This window comes from Pelodiscus sinensis, chromosome 1 (assembly GCF_049634645.1).
Source record: "Pelodiscus sinensis isolate JC-2024 chromosome 1, ASM4963464v1, whole genome shotgun sequence".
Lineage (NCBI taxonomy): Eukaryota > Metazoa > Chordata > Testudines > Trionychidae > Pelodiscus > Pelodiscus sinensis.
Genome location: NC_134711.1, coordinates 2,123,997 through 2,147,547, shown reverse-complemented (window position 1 = coordinate 2,147,547; position 23,551 = coordinate 2,123,997). Strand labels below are relative to the sequence as shown.

The following is a 23,551-nucleotide window of genomic DNA, read 5'->3' as shown; positions in this document are numbered from 1 at the left end:
TGACCCAGTACGGCCATTGTAAGCTCAGGGCTCAGTGTCGGGGGTCTCAGTGGACCCCCCTTGATTTTCATGCACACCTGGTCCTGGGTGGCCAGGCTGGCAGCTCTCCTGCCCTAGACGGCCACTTTCCTGTGCCTAGTGCGGAGATCGTGGACGAGGTCCACGATGTCCGCACTAGCCCAGGAAGGTGCCCGCCTCTTGCGGTCCAGGGCAAGCTCCCGGGAGCCGCCAGCCTGGTCCCGGCAAGAGGGGGTGGGCTGGGGGGGCATCGGGTGGGTGGCTCTGTGCCGTGCCAGGTGCAGGGTCTGCTAGCTGGGTGCTGGCAGGCTTGCACCTGGCACGGGCACCGTAGCCAGCCCGTGCCCCTTTAAGGGGGTCCGGGGGCCGGGAGGGGGGGCATAGAGTTTCCCTGGTGTTGGCCAGAGTGGCCACCAGGGAAACCTGGGGAGGGCTAGCCTCCCACTAGTTCGAACTAAAGGGCTACACAGCCCTTAATTCCAACTAGTAAGTTCGAACTAGGCGTTAGTCCTCGTAAAATGAGGTTTACCTAGTTCGAACTAAGCGCTCCGCTAGTTCGATTCAAATTCGAACTAGCGGAGCGCTAGTGTAGCACCTATTAAAGTTAGTTCGAACTAACGTCCGTTAGTTCGAACTAACTTTGTAGTGTAGACATACCCTCAGCTGGGTGCTCCGGATCCCCCAGTGGCCCGCAACAGGGACGTCGTGGGCCAAATACAGCAGCTTGAGGTGATGCTTTTGGGGGACTACCAGCTGCCGCTGGACCCCCCATGCCCTCACCTTCCTGGGGGGAAGCCATTCACGGAACAGAGACCGCCGCTCCCACAGGAGGGGTCTGCCTGCACCTCAGCCTGGAATTGAGCCGCTGAGGCAGGGATCGGGACCTGTTCCCCACCTTTGCCTAGATCCGGAGTCCCAGCCTGGCTGGACCCCGTGTCCACTGGGATGGGACCCTGAGGACGCTGCCGGGGAGTCCTTCCTTAGACCCAGGTTGCCAGCCCCTCCCTGGCTCTGGCTCCGGGTGGTGACTTGAGCCCGTTGGGATTCATGGGGCCACTCCTCTAGGTCATTCCCCATCAGCACCTCGGTGGGCAAGTGCAGGTGCATCCCCACTTCCTTGGCCCCCCATTTCAGATGCATCCTGGCTACAGGCACCTTAAACGGGGACCCGTCTATGCCCTTCAGGGTCAGCTGGGTGTGGGGTAGTATCCGCTCTGGGGCCACTATATCAGATCGGGCCAGCGTCACCTCTGCCCCCATGTCCCCAGAAGCCCGTCACCTTCCTACCATCCACCTCCAGGGATATGAGGCACTCGCTTTTGCAGGGGCCGTCCTTCCCCCACCCGGTACATGGAGAAATCCGCTTCCTCGAGGGTCAGACCTCCCAGGGGAGGTGCACTGAGCATCCTTCCCCTCTCTCTGAGCTGAGGTTTGCCTGCCAGCCCCTGCCTCTGGGGCAGCCTGCCCTTCCTCCCGCCCCAGCCAGTTAACCCTGGAAAGTCCCAGGTCATAAGACCTGGTGCACTGAGCCCTCTTGTGGCCTTTTTGCCCACAGCGCTGGCAAGTTAGGCTTTGGGCTGTCTCTGTCCAGGCCCTGGCTGGTTCTCTGGGGCACAGACGACCTGTTCCTTGGGCTCGCCTCATAGTTGACTCCCTCCGTCGCTCAGCCGAGATCTGGTCTCTGCGCGATTCCCTTTCTCTCCGGGACTCCCCGTTCACACCCGGACCGGCTCTCTGTGAACTCATCTGCCAGCCTCCAGCCTCCTGGGGGGTCTCTGGTCTTCGGTCCTTGAGCCACAGCCTCAGTTTGGGTGGGCACGCTTCATAGAACTGCTCCATCATGAACAGCTTGAGCAGCTCCTCTGCGGCCTGGACTCCGACTCCAGACACCCACTTGCGGGCAGTATTGCGCCAGGCAGGAGGCTAGATCCACATAGGTCTCCCGTGGCTCCTTCTGCACCCCCCCGGAACTTCTTCCTGTACATCTCGGGGGTCAGCCCGAACTTGTGCAGCAGGGCCTCCTTGACTCGGTTGTAATCCCCTGGCTGTAGGTCCTCCAGCTGACTGAGCCCTCCGGCCACCTCCTGGTTCAGTGCGGGGATGAGCTCCTGCGGTCAGTCAGCTGGGGGGACCCGTTGCAGTCCATAGGCCCTCTCAAAGGTGCTGAGGGTATGTCTACACTACCACCCTAGTTCGAACTAGCGGGGTAATGTAGGCATACCGCACTTGCAAATGAAGCCCGGGATTTGAATTTCCCGGGCTTCATTTGCATAAGCCGGCCGGCGCCATTTTTAAATGCCGGCTTGTTCGAACCCCGTGCCGCGCGGCTTACACGCGGCACGGGCTAGATAGTTCGAACTAAGCAAGCCATTCCGAACTATCTGTACACCTCGTTCGGAATGACTTGTTAGTTCGAACTATCTAGCCCGTGCCACGTGTAGCCGCGCGGCATGGGGTTCGAACAAGCCGGCATTTAAAAATGGCGCCGGCTGGCTTATGCAAATGAAGCCCGGGAAATTCAAATCCCGGGCTTCATTTGCAAGTGCGGTATGCCTACATTACCCCGCTAGTTCGAACTAGGGTGGTAGTGTAGACATACCCTGAGGAACCCGTCTATGTCACCCATGTCCTTAAGGAGGGAGCGAGGGGGGTGATGTCTGGGTGTGACGTAGTGGGGGTACCTGGCTGGTTTCTATGCTGCTGGCTCTGGGGGAACCCCCACTGGCTGCTGTGGGTACCACGACCCAGCAAAACAGGATGAGTCACTATGCAAACCAGTGGCCAGACACCCCCCATGGAGAGGAACAAAGGAAGGTGGAATGCTGCCTTGGCTGGGGGGCAGGGCTGGAAGTGAGTGAGTTGGTTGCTGGCTGTCGGAGGGCATGGAGGAGAGCCTAGGGAGAGGAGCTGGAGTTTAGGGGCCCAGTCTCCCCCATCTCAAGGGGGCCTGAGGCATCCTAGCCCAGTTCCTGTGACCAGATTACATCCGTGCTGCGCTGTGCTGGAGGAGCAATAAACCACCCTCAATTCCACTGGCTGGTGCAGTCTGTTTGCGCCATTTCGGGGTGCAGGAGACGGGGGACCCCAACGCGCCGTCACACTGGTGTCAGGAGCGGGATGCACTGCACCCCGTGGATGGAGCTTCCAGCGGCAAGCGACAAGGCGCAGTAGAAGCAAGAGCCCTGGAGCCAGGCGTACTGGAGACAGAGCGAAGCGGTTCCTGGGAATCGTGGGGGCGCTGCAGCACTAGACTGGTGAGTCTGCACCGAGGGGCCCAGCGGGCAGATGGCCTACGCCCGACTCTTGAAGGCAGAGCTGGTGGGGCTGTGCAGAGAGAGGGGCTTGCCTGTGCGGAAAGCAGCCAAGGCCCAGCTGATTACCCAGCTGGAAGAGAATGACCAGCCACAGGGCCAGGATCTTGTCCCCAGGGGAAGCAGCCAGACCCCCCCTGAGAGTGTGTCAGGCTCAGAGAGGGGGAGGAGCGCTGGAACCCAACGGAGAGATGAGACAGCGTCTCCCGGGAGGCCTGCAAGCCGTAGCCCATCTAGGGCAGGGGCCAGCCCAGCGGAGCTGCGGCGGCTGGAGATCCAGCTGCGGATCAGGGAATTGGAAGTAGAGGACCGAGAGAGGGAGCGCCAAGATCGAGAGAGGCAGCGACAGCATGAGCTGGCCATGGCAGAGCGGGAGAACCGGCGGGGCACCGGCTGCGCCAAGTGCGGATGGGCCCCAAGGTCCCAGGGCTGCCAGCCACTTGGAGAGGCTCGTGGTGGCCCAATTGAAGGACATGGGTGACATAGACGGGTTCCTCAGCTCCTTTGAGAGGGCCTGTGGACTGCAACGGGTTCCCCCAGCTGACTGGCTGCAGGAGCTCATCCCCGCACTGAGCCAGGAGGCGGCCGGAGTGCTCAGTCAGCTGGAGGACCTACAGCCAGGGGATTACAACCGAGTCAAGGAGGCCCTGCTGCACAAGTTCGGGCTGACCCCCGAGATGTACAGGAAGAAGTTCCGGGGGGTACAGAAAGGGCCACGGGAGACCTATGTGGATCTGGTCTCCCGCCTGGCGCAATACTGCCGCAAGTGGGTGTCTGGAGTCGGAGCCCAGACCGCAGAGGAGCTGCTCAAGCTGGTCATGATGGAGCAGTTCTATGAAGCGTGCCCACCCAAACTGAGGCTGTGGCTCAAGGACCGGAGACCAGAGAACCCCCAGGAGGCCGGGAGACTGGCGGATGAGTTCACGGAGAGCCGGTCCGGGTGTGAACGGGAGTCCCGGAGAGAAAGGGAATCGCGCAGAGACCGGATCTCGGCTGAGCGACGGAGGGAGTCAACTACGGGGCGAGACCAAGGAACAGGTCGTCTGCGCCCCAGAGAACCAGCCAGGGCCTGGACAGAGACAGCCCAAAGCCTAACTTGCCATCGCTGTGGGCAAAAAGGCCACAAGAGGGCTCAGTGCACCAGGTCCCAGGACCGGGGACTTTCCAGGGTTAACTGGCTGGGGCGGGAGGAAGGGCAGGCTGCCCCAGAGGCAGGGGCTGGCAGGCAAACCTCAGCTCAGAGAGAGGGGAAGGATGCTCAGTGCACCTCCCCTGGGAGGTCTGATTCTCAGGAGGCGGATTTCTCCGTGTACCGGGTGGGGGCAGGACGGCCCCTGCGGAGCGAGTGCCTCATACCCCTGGAGGTGGATGGTAGGAAGGTGACGGGCTTCTGGGACACGGGGGCGGAGGTGACTCTGGCCCGATCTGACATAGTGGCCCCGGAGCGGATACTACCCCACGCGCAGCTGACCCTGAAGGGCATAGATGGGTCCCCGTTTAAGGTGCCTGTAGCCCGGGTGCATCTGAAATGGGGGGCGAAGGAAGGCCTCAAGGAAGTGGGGGTGCACCCGCACTTGCCCACCGAGGTGCTGATGGGGAATGACCTAGAGGAGTGGCCCCATGAATCCCAGCGGGCTCTAGTCACTACCTGGAGCCAGAGCCAGCGGGGGGCTGACAACGTGGGTCCAGGGAAGGACTCCTGGCAGCGTCCTCAGGGTCCCATCCCAGTGGACACGGGGTCCAGCCAGGCTGGGACTCCGGACCTAGGCAGAGGTGGGGGACAGGTCCCGATCCCTGCCTCAGCAGCTGAATTCCAGGCTGAGGTGCAGGCAGACCCCTCCTTGCAGAGGCTGAGGGACCAGGCTGGCCTCCATGCAGCTCAGCCCCGGGGGAGAGGTGGCCAGGAGAGATTCCTGCGGGAGCGTGGGCTCCTGTTCCGTGAGTGGCTCCCCCCCAGGAAGGCGAGGGCATGGAGGGTAGAGCGGCAGCTGGTCGTCCCCCGAAAGTATCGCCTCAAGCTGCTGTATTTGGCCCACGATGTCCCCGTTGGGGGCCACCGGGGGATCCGGAGCACCCGGCTGAAGCTGCTCCAGCACTTCTATTGGCCGGGAATCTTTACAGCCGTGCAGCGGTACTGCCGGTCCTGTGACTCCTGCCAGAGGGGCGGGAAGGCCCAAGACAGGAGGAAAGCGGCTTGGGGGTCTCTACCCCAGATAGACCCTCTGGGCTTGCTGAGAGAGTTATGGGAGGGGAAGTCCTCCCTGGATGGAGCATCGGGGGTGGAAGCCGCCCTGGCTGTCCAGAGAAGGCTCGCTGGGCTCATGGCCCCGGCCCGAGAGACCCTGGCCAGAGATCAAGGCCAGTGGAAGGGTGGGTGTGACCCCCGAGGACAGGCCTGTGCCAGTCGCCCTGGAGCGGGGCGGCGAGTGGACAGAGGGAAGCCAATTCATGTGGGGCCTCGCCACGGCCGGCCCGAGTCAAGGGGAGCACCCATGTCCCCGGGGCGGGTTCCCACGCAGAGGACCCGAACTTCCCTAGGTCACGAGCGGAGTGACCCTGCTCAGTTCGCTCTCGGAGGGGGGAGAACTGTGACGTAGTGGGGGTACCTGGCTGGTTTCTATGCTGCTGGCTCTGGGGGAACCCCCACTGGCTGCCGTGGGTACCACGACCCAGCAAAACAGGATGAGTCACTATGCAAACCAGTGGCCAGACACCCCCCATGGAGAGGAACAAAGGAAGGTGGAATGCTGCCTTGGCTGGGGGGCAGGGCTGGAAGTTGGGGAGTTGGTTGCTGGCTGTCGGAGGGCATGGAGGAGAGCCTAGGGGAAGGGGCTGGAGTTTAGGGGCCCAGTCTCCCCCATCTCAAGGGGGCCTGAGGCATCCTAGCCCAGTTCCTGTAACCAGATTACATCTGTGCTGCGCTGTGCTGGAGGAGCAATAAACCACCCTCAATTCCACTGGCTGGTGCAGTCTGTTTGTGCCATTTCGGGGTGCAGGAGACGGGGAACCCCCAACGCGCCGTCACAGTGGGGCCTTGGAGAGGAGCAGGAGGCAGTGTGAGGGGGCCTCTCCAAATGCAGGAGTCCCGCGCTGCTGGTGGATTCCCCCATTTTCACTGCCTCTCCAGTCTCCAGCTCCGGCCACGAGTGGAGCACTTCTTGTAGTTGGGACTTGTGTTCCGTTCCAGGACATGCTGTATGGCTGCAGCCTCGGTGGTCTGGGAGCGCTGCTGGAATTCGTCTGCCACCTCTCGCAGCCTTCTTCTCAGTGTTTCTTTCTCCCAGATGCTGCCTGCGATGGCAAAACCGGCTTTGTACTTCTCAGCTGCCTCGGGCAGGGACTTCCGTGTGTAGAAGAGGAAGTCCCCAAAGCCAAGGTAGACGGCCTGCTGGCACCTCTTGCTGAGGGTGGACACCTCGCTCATGAGGTTGAGGTAAATCTCCTCTTGGTACTCAGGTGTCTTTTCTCCGTACATTTCAGCTAGCGCCAGCTTTGCAAACACAGAGGCGGGATCTTTCTGCACAGCCATCTTGAAGGCCTCCGTACCCGCTGCTACGATTTCTTCTCTCCTGTCTGTCTCGGCCGCCGCCAGTTGTTGTTTGTAGCACCGACCCAGGTCATAGTGAGGGAGGTGATAAGTGGGGTCCCGAGAGATTGCTCGCTCTAGAATAGCAATTGCTTTTTCTGGGAACTCAGCTTGAAAGAACTTGGCTGCATTTCTCAGGACCTCGGGGTCCCGGCTATTCCGAACAACATCTTCGACCAGGGCTTCTCCCTGGGGTCTATCCCACGTCTCAAGGATCTTGGCTAAATACATTTTAGCTTCATAGTTTTGCGGCTCTTCCTGGATAATGGCGCTGAACTTCTTTTTGGCTTCTAACTTATATTGAAAATCACGTGAGTGGGTCCAGGAGGCGAAGGCTGCGATTGCCGACCCAGCAAGAAATTCCCCATTGGCTTCGTCTTCTGCCAATGCCCTTTGGAAACACTTTGTGGCCTGTAGGCCGTGGCGGAAGCCGGTTGCCAGGAGAGACCAGCCTTTGTGTGCGTGGACCTCAGGGATCAGAGCTGCGTATGGCGAGCGGCTGTTCAGGGAGCGGCAGATCTGGCTCACCTTGTCCAGGTAACGCTCCACCACGTCGTAATGGGCCAGGTGATAGTAGATCCAGGCGTAGTTCCCGTAAATGACCAGGGCCTGGCGGGGGACGTTACCTGGGTGATCTCTGGCCAGGAACTCTTCAGCTTTCTTAAGGCTTTGCAGAGCGTCCTCATATCGCCCTTGCAGGTGGCAGAGATAAGCCTGCAGGGCCAGGTAGGCGGCCTGGTTCGGGTAGGGAGTGTGGGCAATCCTCAGAGCCACCGTATGGAGGATGTGAGCTGCGTCCACCTTGTCCCTGATTTCAAAGTCCCAGGTGAATTGGCACTGGAGGGCCTGCAGCTTCTCCTTCAGCGGCAGGGAGCTGCAGAGAGAGGGGGAACCAGACACCGTTGAATGAATGAATTTCCCCAGCACACTAAGGTCGTGGGGTGGGGACCAGGGAGGGACGAGGTCTCTGTCTGCTTAAGAGCCAATTGCAAAGTGCAGACCTGGCGCGGAGCTTGGAGGGCCGTGTCTGATGCCCCCTCCGCCGGGCGTGGGGCCTTTGTGGATGGGCTTCCCCCAACCTCTGTGGAATCCACTTAGCACTTCCTGTGTCCCACAAAGCCCCCCTGCAAAGCGACCCGACTCCCTGCAGCCCAGGCAGTGTGTGGTGAGCTCCGCGCGGGTAGTCGGGAGAATTTCTCCTGGGGAAGGAACCGCTTACAAGGGTGACAGTGAAGTGACTGGTTTCAATGCCCCTCCACCCCAGAGCTGGAGATGGGAACATTGCACGTTTTTTGGCTGTACCTCGGTTGGTTGTGCCATTCGCCGTTAGGGCTGAAGCTAGAATATCTGACACTCTGTAATATCAGATGCATGTTCATCAAAGCCAAAATGTACCCCAGGAACAGGGTTCCTTCTAAGATTTTCCAGCCAGGAGCACAGTGCGTTTTGGCTTGTGCACCAATATTGAGGTCATGGGCGCTGGTTTGGACGTTTGCCACCGTGGCACCCAAGTTTTTCACACAGAGACGTTCCCGGCCAGCAGTGCAGAAACTCCACCCTGCCTCCCACCATGTGGCAGGTCCTGTTCCCGGCCCCAGCCGCCAGAACAGCCCCCAGCCCCTTCCCGCCCTCGTGGAGGCCCCCGCCACCAGTCATGGCAGGTCCCAGCCCCCCTACCTCAGCGGATCCCTCACCACACCGTCTCAGCTGTCCCCTCCTGCCGGAGCACCCAGCTGCTGTACAAGTGGAGGAGGCGGGGGAAGAATGTTTTGTGCGCGGTGGCGCAGGGGCCCACCTTAGCGGGAGCTGTGACCTGGAGGTTCATTTTGGCTTGTGTGTCAAGCGAGGAGGCTTTAAACTGGGTTTGGTGGGGGCGGGTGACCAGAGCCCCCAGGTACGTCATAAACACGGAGAGCTGGAGGCCAGGTCACAAGCTGGTGGGAGCAGGGGCTGTAATAGCAGGGACCACGGAGACAAGACAGAAGCGGGGGGCAAAATCGAATCAGCGTCTTAGTTGTGTGTATCGTGGGGAAGACGCAGGAAGGATGTGGAAGGCTGCTAAACAAACCCAGCTGCGGCCTCGCTGGCATGGCGGTGAGGTCCATACAAGGCTATTAGCCAGGGGATAAAATGGTGTCCTTGGCCTCTGTTTGTCAGAGGCTGGAGAGGGATGGCAGGAGACAAATCGCTTGATCATTGTCTTTGGTCCATCCTCTCTGGGGCACCTGGTGCTGGCCACTGTCGGCAGACAGGAGACTGGGCTAGAAGGACCTTCGGTCTGACCCAATACGGCCGTTCTTACATTCTTATGGCATCATCCCGGCTTGGATAATAGGTGCGACTGGTCACGTGGGTACAGAAGAGTCCAGGTTGCCCAAGGATAGGCAGGGGAAAGGGAGGAACTAACGATACGGCCAAGAACGACCTTGAGCAGGTCACAGCAGGTCATGTAGCGCTGGGTAGAAGGATCAAGGAATCTGAAGCGCAAGTGATGTTCTTGTCCATCCTCCTTATTGAAGGAAAAGATCCATGTAGGGATCGTCGAATTGAGGAAGTCAATGCGTGGTTGCGCAGGTGGTGACGCAGAGAGGGCTTTGGTTTCTTCGATCATGGGACTCTGTTCCGGGCCTGGGGATTGTTAGAAAGAGACGGGATCCACCCAACCAAGAGAGGAAGGAGCATCTTCGCGGGCAGGATTGCAAACCTAGTGAGGAGGGCTTTAAAGTAGGTTTGTCAGGGGACGGTGACCAAAACCCTGAGGTAAGTGAGGAAGTCAGATACCGGGAAGAAAGACAAGGAGGAACGAGGAACAAGGGAGGAGCCTGGATTGGGATTCCAGAGAGGATGGAGAAAGGCTGTTCACAGTAGCAACAGATGGCAGAAGGAGGAGCAATGGTCTCAAGCTACAGTGGAAGAGATCTAGGTTGGATATTAGGAAAAACGATTTCCCTAGGCGGGTGGGGAAGCCCTGGGCTGGGTTCCCTAGGGCGGGGGTGGAATCTCCATCCCTAGAGGTGTTTAAGTCTCAGCTTGACAGCGACCTGGCTGCGTTGATTTCGTTGGGATTGGTCCTGCCTAGAGCAGGGGGCTGGATAGATGGGCTCCTGAGGTCTCTCCAAGCCCTCGGATTCTATGAGGAGTCCAGCCCTCGGGGCTCAGGGGGGATTTCAGGGGCACGGGGCTGCAGGAGCAGGGAGGGTGGCCAGGAGCCCCGGGGCCCTTTGAACTGCTGGGCCCCAAGGGACCTGTCCTCTCTGCCCCCCGACTGCAGCCGGCACTGACCTCCCCCTCTCACGGCACCTGGTGGACGCACAGATCCGCCCTCCCCCCTACTGCCCCGTGTGCCTGGCTACACACAGACACCCACCCCCGCACCCTTGTGCCTGGCTACACACAGACACCCACCCCCACACCCCTGTGCCTGGCTACACACAGACACCCACCCCCGCACCCTTGTGCCTGGCTACACACAGACAACCCACCCCCGCACCCTTGTGCCTGTCTACACACAGACACCCCACCCACACACCACCCTGGCTACACACAGACACCCCAACCCTGCACCCTTGTGCCTGGCTACACACACAGACACCCCACCCCTGCACCCTTGTGCCTGGCAACACACAGACACCCCACCCCCGCACCCTTGTGCCTGGCTACACACAGACACCCCACCCCCACACCATTGTGCCTGGCTACACACAGACACCCCAACCCCGCACCCTTGTGCCTGGCTACACACAGACACCCCACCCCCACACCATTGTGCCTGGCTACACACAGACACCCCAACCCCGCACCCTTGTGCCTGGCTACACACACAGACACCCCAACCCCACACCCTTGTGCCTGGCTACACACAGACACCCCACCCCCGCACCCTTGTGCCTGGCTACACACAGACACCCCAACCCCACACTCTTGTGCCTGGCTACACACAGACACCCCACCCCCACACCATTGTGCCTGGCTACACACAGACACCCCACCCCCGCACCCTTGTGCTTGGCTACACACACACAGACACCCCACCCTGCACCCCTGTGCCTGGCTACACACAGACACCCCACCCCCGCACCCTTGTGCCTGGCTACACACACACACAGACACCCCACCCCGCACCTCTGTGCCTGGCTACACACATAGACACCCCACCCCCGCACCCTTGTGCCTGGCTACACACACACAGACACCCCACCCCGCACCTCTGTGGCTGGCTACACACACACAGACACCCCACCCCACACCTTTGTGCCTGGCTACACACAGCCACCCCACCCCCGCACCTTTGTGGCTGGCTACACACAGACACCCCACCCTGCACACTCGTGGCTGGCTACACACAGACACCCCACCCCGCACCCTTATGCCTGGCTACACACAGACACCCCACCCCGCACACTTGTGCCTGGCTACACACAGACACCCCACCCCCGCACTCTTGTGCCTGGCTACACACAGACACCCCACCCCCGCATCCTTGTGCCTGGCTACACACAGACACCCCACGCCGCACACTTATGGCTGGCTTCACACAGACACCCCACCCCCGCACCCTTGTGCCTGGCTACACACAGACACCCCACCCCGCACTCTTATGGTTGGCTACACACACAGACACCCCACTCCCGCACACTTGTGCCTGGCTACACACAGACACCCCAACTCTGCACCCTTGTGCCTGGCTACACACAGACACCCCACCCCCGTACCGTTGTGCCTGGCTACACACAGACACCCCACCCCCGCACCCTTGTGCCTGGCTACACACAGACACCCCACCCCCGCACCCTTGTGCCTGGCTACACACACAGACACTCCAACCCCACACCCTTGTGCCTGGCTACACACAGACACCCCACCCCCGCACCCTTGTGCCTGGCTACACACACAGACACCCCAACCCCGCACCTCTGTGCCTGGCTACACACAGACACCCCAACTCTGCACCCTTGTGCCTGGCTACACACAGACACCCCAACCCCACACACTTGTGCCTGGCTACACACACAGACACCCCAACCCCACACACTTGTGCCTGGCCACACACAGACACCCCACCCCGCACACTTGTGCCTGGCTACACACACAGACACCCCACCCCCGCACACTTGTGCCTGGCCACACACAGACACCCCAACTCTGCACCCTTGTGCCTGGCTACACACATAGACAGCAACCCCCGCACCTTTGTGACTGGCTACACACAGACACCCCACCCCCGCACACTTGTGCCTGGCTACACACAGACACCCCACCCCCGCACCCTTGTGCCTGGCTACACACAGACACCCCACCCCCGCACTCTTGTGCCTGGCTACACACAGACACCCCAACCCCGCACCCGTGTGCCTGGCTACACACACAGACACCCCACCCCCGCACCCTTGTGCCTGGCTACACACACAGACACCCCTGCCCCGCACCCTTGTGCCTGGCTACACACAGACACCCCTCCCCCGCACCCTTGTGCCTGGCTACACACACAGACACCCCACCCCCGCACCCGTGTGCCTGGCTACACACACAGACACCCCACCCCCGCACCCTTGTGCCTGGCTACACACAGACACCCCTCCCCCGCACCCTTGTGCCTGGCTACACACAGACACCCCACCCCCGCACCCTTGTGCCTGGCTACACACACAGACACCCCACTCCCGCACACTTGTGCCTGGCTACACACAGACACCCCAACTCTGCACCCTTGTGCCTGGCTACACACAGACACCCCACCCCCGTACCGTTGTGCCTGGCTACACACAGACACCCCACCCCCGCACCCTTGTGCCTGGCTACACACAGACACCCCACCCCCGCACCCTTGTGCCTGGCTACACACACAGACACCCCACCCCCGCACACTTGTGCCTGGCTACACACAGACACCCCAACTCTGCACCCTTGTGCCTGGCTACACACAGACACCCCACCCCCGTACCGTTGTGCCTGGCTACACACACAGACACCCCACTCCCGCACACTTGTGCCTGGCTACACACAGACACCCCAACTCTGCACCCTTGTGCCTGGCTACACACAGACACCCCACCTCCGTACCGTTGTGCCTGGCTACACACAGACACCCCACCCCCGCACCCTTGTGCCTGGCTACACACAGACACCCCACCCCCGCACCCTTGTGCCTGGCTACACACACAGACACTCCAACCCCACACCCTTGTGCCTGGCTACACACAGACACCCCACCCCCGCACCCTTGTGCCTGGCTACACACACAGACACCCCAACCCCGCACCTCTGTGCCTGGCTACACACAGACACCCCAACTCTGCACCCTTGTGCCTGGCTACACACAGACACCCCAACCCCACACACTTGTGCCTGGCTACACACACAGACACCCCAACCCCACACACTTGTGCCTGGCCACACACAGACACCCCACCCCGCACACTTGTGCCTGGCTACACACACAGACACCCCACCCCCGCACACTTGTGCCTGGCCACACACAGACACCCCAACTCTGCACCCTTGTGCCTGGCTACACACATAGACAGCAACCCCCGCACCTTTGTGACTGGCTACACACAGACACCCCACCCCCGCACACTTGTGCCTGGCTACACACAGACACCCCACCCCCGCACCCTTGTGCCTGGCTACACACACAGACACTCCAACCCCACACCCTTGTGCCTGGCTACACACAGACACCCCACCCCCACACCATTGTGCCTGGCTACACACAGACACCCCAACCCCGCACCCTTGTGCCTGGCTACACACAGACACCCCACCCCCACACCATTGTGCCTGGCTACACACAGACACCCCAACCCCGCACCCTTGTGCCTGGCTACACACACAGACACCCCAACCCCACACCCTTGTGCCTGGCTACACACAGACACCCCACCCCCGCACCCTTGTGCCTGGCTACACACAGACACCCCAACCCCACACTCTTGTGCCTGGCTACACACAGACACCCCACCCCCACACCATTGTGCCTGGCTACACACAGACACCCCACCCCCGCACCCTTGTGCCTGGCTACACACACACAGACACCCCACCCTGCACCCCTGTGCCTGGCTACACACAGACACCCCACCCCCGCACCCTTGTGCCTGGCTACACACACACACAGACACCCCACCCCGCACCTCTGTGCCTGGCTACACACATAGACACCCCACCCCCGCACTCTTGTGCCTGGCTACACACACACAGACACCCCACCCCGCACCTCTGTGGCTGGCTACACACACACAGACACCCCACCCCACACCTTTGTGCCTGGCTACACACAGCCACCCCACCCCCGCACCTTTGTGGCTGGCTACACACAGACACCCCACCCTGCACACTCGTGGCTGGCTACACACAGACACCCCACCCCGCACCCTTATGCCTGGCTACACACAGACACCCCACCCCGCACACTTGTGCCTGGCTACACACAGACACCCCACCCCCGCACTCTTGTGCCTGGCTACACACAGACACCCCACCCCCGCATCCTTGTGCCTGGCTACACACAGACACCCCACGCCGCACACTTATGGCTGGCTTCACACAGACACCCCACCCCCGCACCCTTGTGCCTGGCTACACACAGACACCCCACCCCGCACTCTTATGGTTGGCTACACACACAGACACCCCACTCCCGCACACTTGTGCCTGGCTACACACAGACACCCCAACTCTGCACCCTTGTGCCTGGCTACACACAGACACCCCACCCCCGTACCGTTGTGCCTGGCTACACACAGACACCCCACCCCCGCACCCTTGTGCCTGGCTACACACAGACACCCCACCCCCGCACCCTTGTGCCTGGCTACACACACAGACACTCCAACCCCACACCCTTGTGCCTGGCTACACACAGACACCCCACCCCCGCACCCTTGTGCCTGGCTACACACACAGACACCCCAACCCCGCACCTCTGTGCCTGGCTACACACAGACACCCCAACTCTGCACCCTTGTGCCTGGCTACACACAGACACCCCAACCCCACACACTTGTGCCTGGCTACACACACAGACACCCCAACCCCACACACTTGTGCCTGGCCACACACAGACACCCCACCCCGCACACTTGTGCCTGGCTACACACACAGACACCCCAACCCCACACACTTGTGCCTGGCCACACACAGACACCCCACCCCGCACACTTGTGCCTGGCTACACACACAGACACCCCACCCCCGCACACTTGTGCCTGGCCACACACAGACACCCCAACTCTGCACCCTTGTGCCTGGCTACACACATAGACAGCAACCCCCGCACCTTTGTGACTGGCTACACACAGACACCCCACCCCCGCACACTTGTGCCTGGCTACACACAGACACCCCACCCCCGCACCCTTGTGCCTGGCTACACACAGACACCCCACCCCCGCACTCTTGTGCCTGGCTACACACAGACACCCCAACCCCGCACCCGTGTGCCTGGCTACACACACAGACACCCCACCCCCGCACCCTTGTGCCTGGCTACACACACAGACACCCCTGCCCCGCACCCTTGTGCCTGGCTACACACAGACACCCCTCCCCCGCACCCTTGTGCCTGGCTACACACACAGACACCCCACCCCCGCACCCGTGTGCCTGGCTACACACACAGACACCCCACCCCCGCACCCTTGTGCCTGGCTACACACAGACACCCCTCCCCCGCACCCTTGTGCCTGGCTACACACAGACACCCCACCCCCGCACCCTTGTGCCTGGCTACACACACAGACACCCCACTCCCGCACACTTGTGCCTGGCTACACACAGACACCCCAACTCTGCACCCTTGTGCCTGGCTACACACAGACACCCCACCCCCGTACCGTTGTGCCTGGCTACACACAGACACCCCACCCCCGCACCCTTGTGCCTGGCTACACACAGACACCCCACCCCCGCACCCTTGTGCCTGGCTACACACACAGACACCCCACCCCCGCACACTTGTGCCTGGCTACACACAGACACCCCAACTCTGCACCCTTGTGCCTGGCTACACACAGACACCCCACCCCCGTACCGTTGTGCCTGGCTACACACACAGACACCCCACTCCCGCACACTTGTGCCTGGCTACACACAGACACCCCAACTCTGCACCCTTGTGCCTGGCTACACACAGACACCCCACCCCCGTACCGTTGTGCCTGGCTACACACAGACACCCCACCCCCGCACCCTTGTGCCTGGCTACACACAGACACCCCACCCCCGCACCCTTGTGCCTGGCTACACACACAGACACTCCAACCCCACACCCTTGTGCCTGGCTACACACAGACACCCCACCCCCGCACCCTTGTGCCTGGCTACACACACAGACACCCCAACCCCGCACCTCTGTGCCTGGCTACACACAGACACCCCAACTCTGCACCCTTGTGCCTGGCTACACACAGACACCCCAACCCCACACACTTGTGCCTGGCTACACACACAGACACCCCAACCCCACACACTTGTGCCTGGCCACACACAGACACCCCACCCCGCACACTTGTGCCTGGCTACACACACAGACACCCCACCCCCGCACACTTGTGCCTGGCCACACACAGACACCCCAACTCTGCACCCTTGTGCCTGGCTACACACATAGACAGCAACCCCCGCACCTTTGTGACTGGCTACACACAGACACCCCACCCCCGCACACTTGTGCCTGGCTACACACAGACACCCCACCCCCGCACCCTTGTGCCTGGCTACACACACAGACACTCCAACCCCACACCCTTGTGCCTGGCTACACACAGACACCCCACCCCCACACCATTGTGCCTGGCTACACACAGACACCCCAACCCCGCACCCTTGTGCCTGGCTACACACAGACACCCCACCCCCACACCATTGTGCCTGGCTACACACAGACACCCCAACCCCGCACCCTTGTGCCTGGCTACACACACAGACACCCCAACCCCACACCCTTGTGCCTGGCTACACACAGACACCCCACCCCCGCACCCTTGTGCCTGGCTACACACAGACACCCCAACCCCACACTCTTGTGCCTGGCTACACACAGACACCCCACCCCCACACCATTGTGCCTGGCTACACACAGACACCCCACCCCCGCACCCTTGTGCCTGGCTACACACACACAGACACCCCACCCTGCACCCCTGTGCCTGGCTACACACAGACACCCCACCCCCGCACCCTTGTGCCTGGCTACACACACACACAGACACCCCACCCCGCACCTCTGTGCCTGGCTACACACATAGACACCCCACCCCCGCACCCTTGTGCCTGGCTACACACACACAGACACCCCACCCCGCACCTCTGTGGCTGGCTACACACACACAGACACCCCACCCCACACCTTTGTGCCTGGCTACACACAGCCACCCCACCCCCGCACCTTTGTGGCTGGCTACACACAGACACCCCACCCTGCACACTCGTGGCTGGCTACACACAGACACCCCACCCCGCACCCTTATGCCTGGCTACACACAGACACCCCACCCCGCACACTTGTGCCTGGCTACACACAGACACCCCACCCCCGCACTCTTGTGCCTGGCTACACACAGACACCCCACCCCCGCATCCTTGTGCCTGGCTACACACAGACACCCCACGCCGCACACTTATGGCTGGCTTCACACAGACACCCCACCCCCGCACCCTTGTGCCTGGCTACACACAGACACCCCACCCCGCACTCTTATGGTTGGCTACACACACAGACACCCCACTCCCGCACACTTGTGCCTGGCTACACACAGACACCCCAACTCTGCACCCTTGTGCCTGGCTACACACAGACACCCCACCCCCGTACCGTTGTGCCTGGCTACACACAGACACCCCACCCCCGCACCCTTGTGCCTGGCTACACACAGACACCCCACCCCCGCACCCTTGTGCCTGGCTACACACACAGACACTCCAACCCCACACCCTTGTGCCTGGCTACACACAGACACCCCACCCCCGCACCCTTGTGCCTGGCTACACACACAGACACCCCAACCCCGCACCTCTGTGCCTGGCTACACACAGACACCCCAACTCTGCACCCTTGTGCCTGGCTACACACAGACACCCCAACCCCACACACTTGTGCCTGGCTACACACACAGACACCCCAACCCCACACACTTGTGCCTGGCCACACACAGACACCCCACCCCGCACACTTGTGCCTGGCTACACACACAGACACCCCACCCCCGCACACTTGTGCCTGGCCACACACAGACACCCCAACTCTGCACCCTTGTGCCTGGCTACACACATAGACAGCAACCCCCGCACCTTTGTGACTGGCTACACACAGACACCCCACCCCCGCACACTTGTGCCTGGCTACACACAGACACCCCACCCCCGCACCCTTGTGCCTGGCTACACACAGACACCCCACCCCCGCACTCTTGTGCCTGGCTACACACAGACACCCCAACCCCGCACCCGTGTGCCTGGCTACACACACAGACACCCCACCCCCGCACCCTTGTGCCTGGCTACACACACAGACACCCCTGCCCCGCACCCTTGTGCCTGGCTACACACAGACACCCCTCCCCCGCACCCTTGTGCCTGGCTACACACACAGACACCCCACCCCCGCACCCGTGTGCCTGGCTACACACACAGACACCCCACCCCCGCACCCTTGTGCCTGGCTACACACAGACACCCCTCCCCCGCACCCTTGTGCCTGGCTACACACAGACACCCCACCCCCGCACCCTTGTGCCTGGCTACACACACAGACACCCCACTCCCGCACACTTGTGCCTGGCTACACACAGACACCCCAACTCTGCACCCTTGTGCCTGGCTACACACAGACACCCCACCCCCGTACCGTTGTGCCTGGCTACACACAGACACCCCACCCCCGCACCCTTGTGCCTGGCTACACACAGACACCCCACCCCCGCACCCTTGTGCCTGGCTACACACACAGACACCCCACCCCCGCACACTTGTGCCTGGCTACACACAGACACCCCAACTCTGCACCCTTGTGCCTGGCTACACACAGACACCCCACCCCCGTACCGTTGTGCCTGGCTACACACACAGACACCCCACTCCCGCACACTTGTGCCTGGCTACACACAGACACCCCAACTCTGCACCCTTGTGCCTGGCTACACACAGACACCCCACCCCCGTACCGTTGTGCCTGGCTACACACAGACACCCCACCCCCGCACCCTTGTGCCTGGCTACACACAGACACCCCACCCCCGCACCCTTGTGCCTGGCTACACACACAGACACTCCAACCCCACACCCTTGTGCCTGGCTACACACAGACACCCCACCCCCGCACCCTTGTGCCTGGCTACACACACAGACACCCCAACCCCGCACCTCTGTGCCTGGCTACACACAGACACCCCAACTCTGCACCCTTGTGCCTGGCTACACACAGACACCCCAACCCCACACACTTGTGCCTGGCTACACACACAGACACCCCAACCCCACACACTTGTGCCTGGCCACACACAGACACCCCACCCCGCACACTTGTGCCTGGCTACACACACAGACACCCCACCCCCGCACACTTGTGCCTGGCCACACACAGACACCCCAACTCTGCACCCTTGTGCCTGGCTACACACATAGACAGCAACCCCCGCACCTTTGTGACTGGCTACACACAGACACCCCACCCCCGCACACTTGTGCCTGGCTACACACAGACACCCCACCCCCGCACCCTTGTGCCTGGCTACACACAGACACCCCACCCCCGCACTCTTGTGCCTGGCTACACACAGACACCCCAACCCCGCACCCGTGTGCCTGGCTACACACACAGACACCCCACCCCCGCACCCTTGTGCCTGGCTACACACACAGACACCCCTGCCCCGCACCCTTGTGCCTGGCTACACACAGACACCCCTCCCCCGCACCCTTGTGCCTGGCTACACACACAGACACCCCACCCCCGCACCCGTGTGCCTGGCTACACACACAGACACCCCACCCCCGCACCCTTGTGCCTGGCTACACACAGACACCCCTCCCCCGCACCCTTGTGCCTGGCTACACACAGACACCCCACCCCCGCACCCTTGTGCCTGGCTACACACACAGACACCCCACTCCCGCACACTTGTGCCTGGCTACACACAGACACCCCAACTCTGCACCCTTGTGCCTGGCTACACACAGACACCCCACCCCCGTACCGTTGTGCCTGGCTACACACAGACACCCCACCCCCGCACCCTTGTGCCTGGCTACACACAGACACCCCACCCCCGCACCCTTGTGCCTGGCTACACACACAGACACCCCACCCCCGCACACTTGTGCCTGGCTACACACAGACACCCCAACTCTGCACCCTTGTGCCTGGCTACACACAGACACCCCACCCCCGTACCGTTGTGCCTGGCTACACACACAGACACCCCACTCCCGCACACTTGTGCCTGGCTACACACAGACACCCCAACTCTGCACCCTTGTGCCTGGCTACACACAGACACCCCACCCCCGTACCGTTGTGCCTGGCTACACACAGACACCCCACCCCCGCACCCTTGTGCCTGGCTACACACAGACACCCCACCCCCGCACCCTTGTGCCTGGCTACACACACAGACACCCCAACCCCACACCCTTGTGCCTGGCTACACACAGACACCCCACCCCCGCACCCTTGTGCCTGGCTACACACACAGACACCCCAACCCCGCACCTCTGTGCCTGGCTACACACAGACACCCCAACTCTGCACCCTTGTGCCTGGCTACACACAGACACCCCAACCCCACACACTTGTGCCTGGCTACACACACAGACACCCCACCCCCGCACCCTTGTGCCTGGCCACACACAGACACCCCACCCCCGCACCCTTGTGCCTGGCTACACACAGACACCCCAACTCTGCACCCTTGTGCCCAGTTACAGAGCCTCTTCTCCCCGCCCAGCCCTTTTCTGTCCCCCCACAGGGTCTAGCTGGGCACACAACTCTCCCCTCCCCTTTCCTCTCTGCTCGGTCCCCGCGCTCAGCTGAGGAGTCCGGGCGCTCGGGCCGGGGCTGGCGCCTCCCCAGGTGTGTCCGCTCCGCCGCCCCCCCCATCGCCGGCCGGGCCCGGCTCGCTCCGCTGCTCCCCTCGGAAGCTTGGCCCCGCCCCCCGGGCAGCTGGGGGCTCCGAGCGCGGGGGCAGCTGGTTCCAGCTCCGGGCCGGGCGTTACAGGAATCCCGGGCTCCCGCCGCCTCCTCCCCTCCCCTGCCCCGCCCCGGGCCACAGCGCTGCGGGGCCGGAGAGACCCCGGGTCCTCCCCAGCCAGGGTGCAGGGCAGCGGGGGGGCGGTGACAGGCTGGGGAGATCCCCGCCCCAGACACGTCTGTGTGCAAAACATCGGGGGCGGGGGGCTGCCCTGGGGGCTGAGGGGAAAGGGCAGGAATGACAGCCGGGGGGGGGGTAGCCAGAGGGTGCGGGGTGGGGTAGGGGGCCTTTAGCCATCAGGGGTCGGCCTGGGGGGGGGGGTACGGGGCCTTTAGCCATCAGGGGTCAGCTGGGGGGGGGGGTAGGCAGTGGGTGCCAGCTGGGTGAGCCCGGCTAGGGCTGGGAGAGGCAAAGGACCCAGAGATGCACCGCCCCCAGCGCCCCTACCTCATTGTGCACAGCTCGGTGCCAGGGCTCCTCTCTTGGCACTGCAACCTGTCTGTGGTCTGGACTGTCTACTGCCACCCCACGCCCCTTCCCGGGGCGGGAGTGTCAGGAAATGGAGAGTGAGCGGGGTGGGAGTGGAAAGGAAAGTGAAACTCGGCGTCCCGTCCACTGTCCCCCTGCCTGGCGCTGATACAGGACCTGCAGCCCGGGTGCTGATACAGGACCTGGGTGTTGGCCTTATCTCCTCTTGGTGCATAGGCAGGTCCAAGATAAGAAGCATTCCATACACGCCCATGTCACATTACTGAGTTGGAGGGAAGCAGCCAGATCGCTGCTGCACCCCTAGGTGGGGGTGTTGGCCCCAGAAATTGGTGTGGGGGGAGCCATGTGGGGTATTGAATGGGAGATTATTGTTTGTTGATCTTATGTACGCTATTTATGTGAGTGTATAATGTCTGTGTGTGTAGGTAGGAATCTGTAATCTGTGTGGAAGCTGAATATTTCTGTGAATGTGATTGAGCATGGCTATGGACAGGCTGAGTAGTGAAGCCCTGTGGGACAATGGCCCTTGATGGCCCAAAGACACACCTAAAGCAGGAGGGCGGAGACCCAAGAGCTGCCAGCAGAGAGGCTGAGGACCAGGTGACCTGCTACATACTAGAAGAGGCCAGGAAGGAGTATAAAGAGGCCATGTGGTCGATGCCATTTTGTTCTCAGCTCAGCACTTCATCCCAGAGGCAGCACTGCAGGGATTGAAGAGCCCGGAAGACCTGTGAACCCATCCTGATCGTAGGATGTGCAATAAGAACTTTTAAACCAGCAGCTGCAACATCTCTGCTAGAGCCTGCATCGAGAACTGGGAGATTCGGTGCATGTAACGTACTGTACTTTAATAACCTTACTCTCAGGCTTTTCTTTCTTGTAATAATAAACCTTTAGATATAGATTCTAAAGGATTGGCCCAGCGTGATTTGTGGTAAGGTCCAGAGGGTAAATTGACCAGGGATCTGTGGCTGGTTTCTTGGAACCGGACAGAACTTGTTCGGGGTAGGTGGGATTGGGTGCTAGGACCCCCCACCTGTGTATAGGCCCGGGGCCATCTGGGGCATGGATATTGCTGGGGTGTCGGAGGGGTTTTGCTCGGGAGGCTTCAGGCAGGCAGCTGAAGCGCTCTGTGAGACTGGTTTTTGGCCTGTGTGGAGACGTCGCCAGTCGGGGGCTGTAAGGAGCCCCGGATTTGAGCAATTCGCCCTGAGCGGACGCCCTCAGCTGTGCCCAGACACGGCCCGGTCCGTCACAGTGGCGTAGTCGGCAGGATCCACAGATCTTGGTCAATTGAGCTTTGGGATCAGGACCCCACGCTGTCTAAATTTGATTTTTGGTGTTGAGAGTTTGGTTGATTAAAGAGCCGCTGCGATGATCCCGGAATTATATGAGAGTCTGAGCAAAAGTGCTCTGAAGGATTTGTGCTTGGGGAGAGGCATTGCCTTTGGGAAAAGGGCCTCTAAACTAGATCTGGTAGTGCTGTTATTAACCAGAGATGTGGATGAAAAGGAGCAGAAGCAAGCCAAGGAGGCTGCTGAAAGAAGGCGGAAGGCGGATGAAGAAATTGCTAAGAGACAGAAGGAGCTGGATCGGGAACTTGAGATGAGAAAAGCAGAACATGCAGAGAGAAGAGCAGAGCATGCAAAGAAGATGGCCCTAGCCAAGGAGGAAAATGCTAGACTTGACCTCCAGCTTAAGAGACTAAAAGAACAAGAGAGACTGTATTCTCCTGAAGGTTCAATGTATAACTCTGTGGGTATGCGGTGTGCTTATATGATGGCAGACGTATTTTACCCAGCTGATGTGAGAACCTAACCCCAAAGCATGTATGAATGCAAACCTTTTGTGTTACCTGTAGCTAACAGGGAGGTTTGGGAAGGGGGTGCATGTGGGTATGGAAAGTTTCCTGGAGCTGGTCAGTCTCCCTGTAACCAAGGGGAAAGTGTCTCTACAGGTGA

At 61.3% G+C, this 23,551-nt stretch overlaps 1 protein-coding gene across 1 annotated transcript; it reads right to left on the bottom strand.

Annotated features, from left to right (window-relative positions):
• Positions 1-5,930: 5,930 nt before the first annotated feature.
• On the bottom strand, positions 5,931-21,716 carry LOC142827957 (interferon-induced protein with tetratricopeptide repeats 5-like). The gene is made up of 2 exons (XM_075924707.1): positions 21,549-21,716; positions 5,931-7,789 (listed from the first exon to the last, which is right to left on the bottom strand). Exons 1-2 carry the CDS (start codon positions 21,551-21,553, stop codon positions 6,442-6,444), a joined length of 1,353 nt encoding a protein of 450 aa, XP_075780822.1. The 5' UTR covers positions 21,554-21,716; the 3' UTR covers positions 5,931-6,441.
• Positions 21,717-23,551: the final 1,835 nt, after the last annotated feature.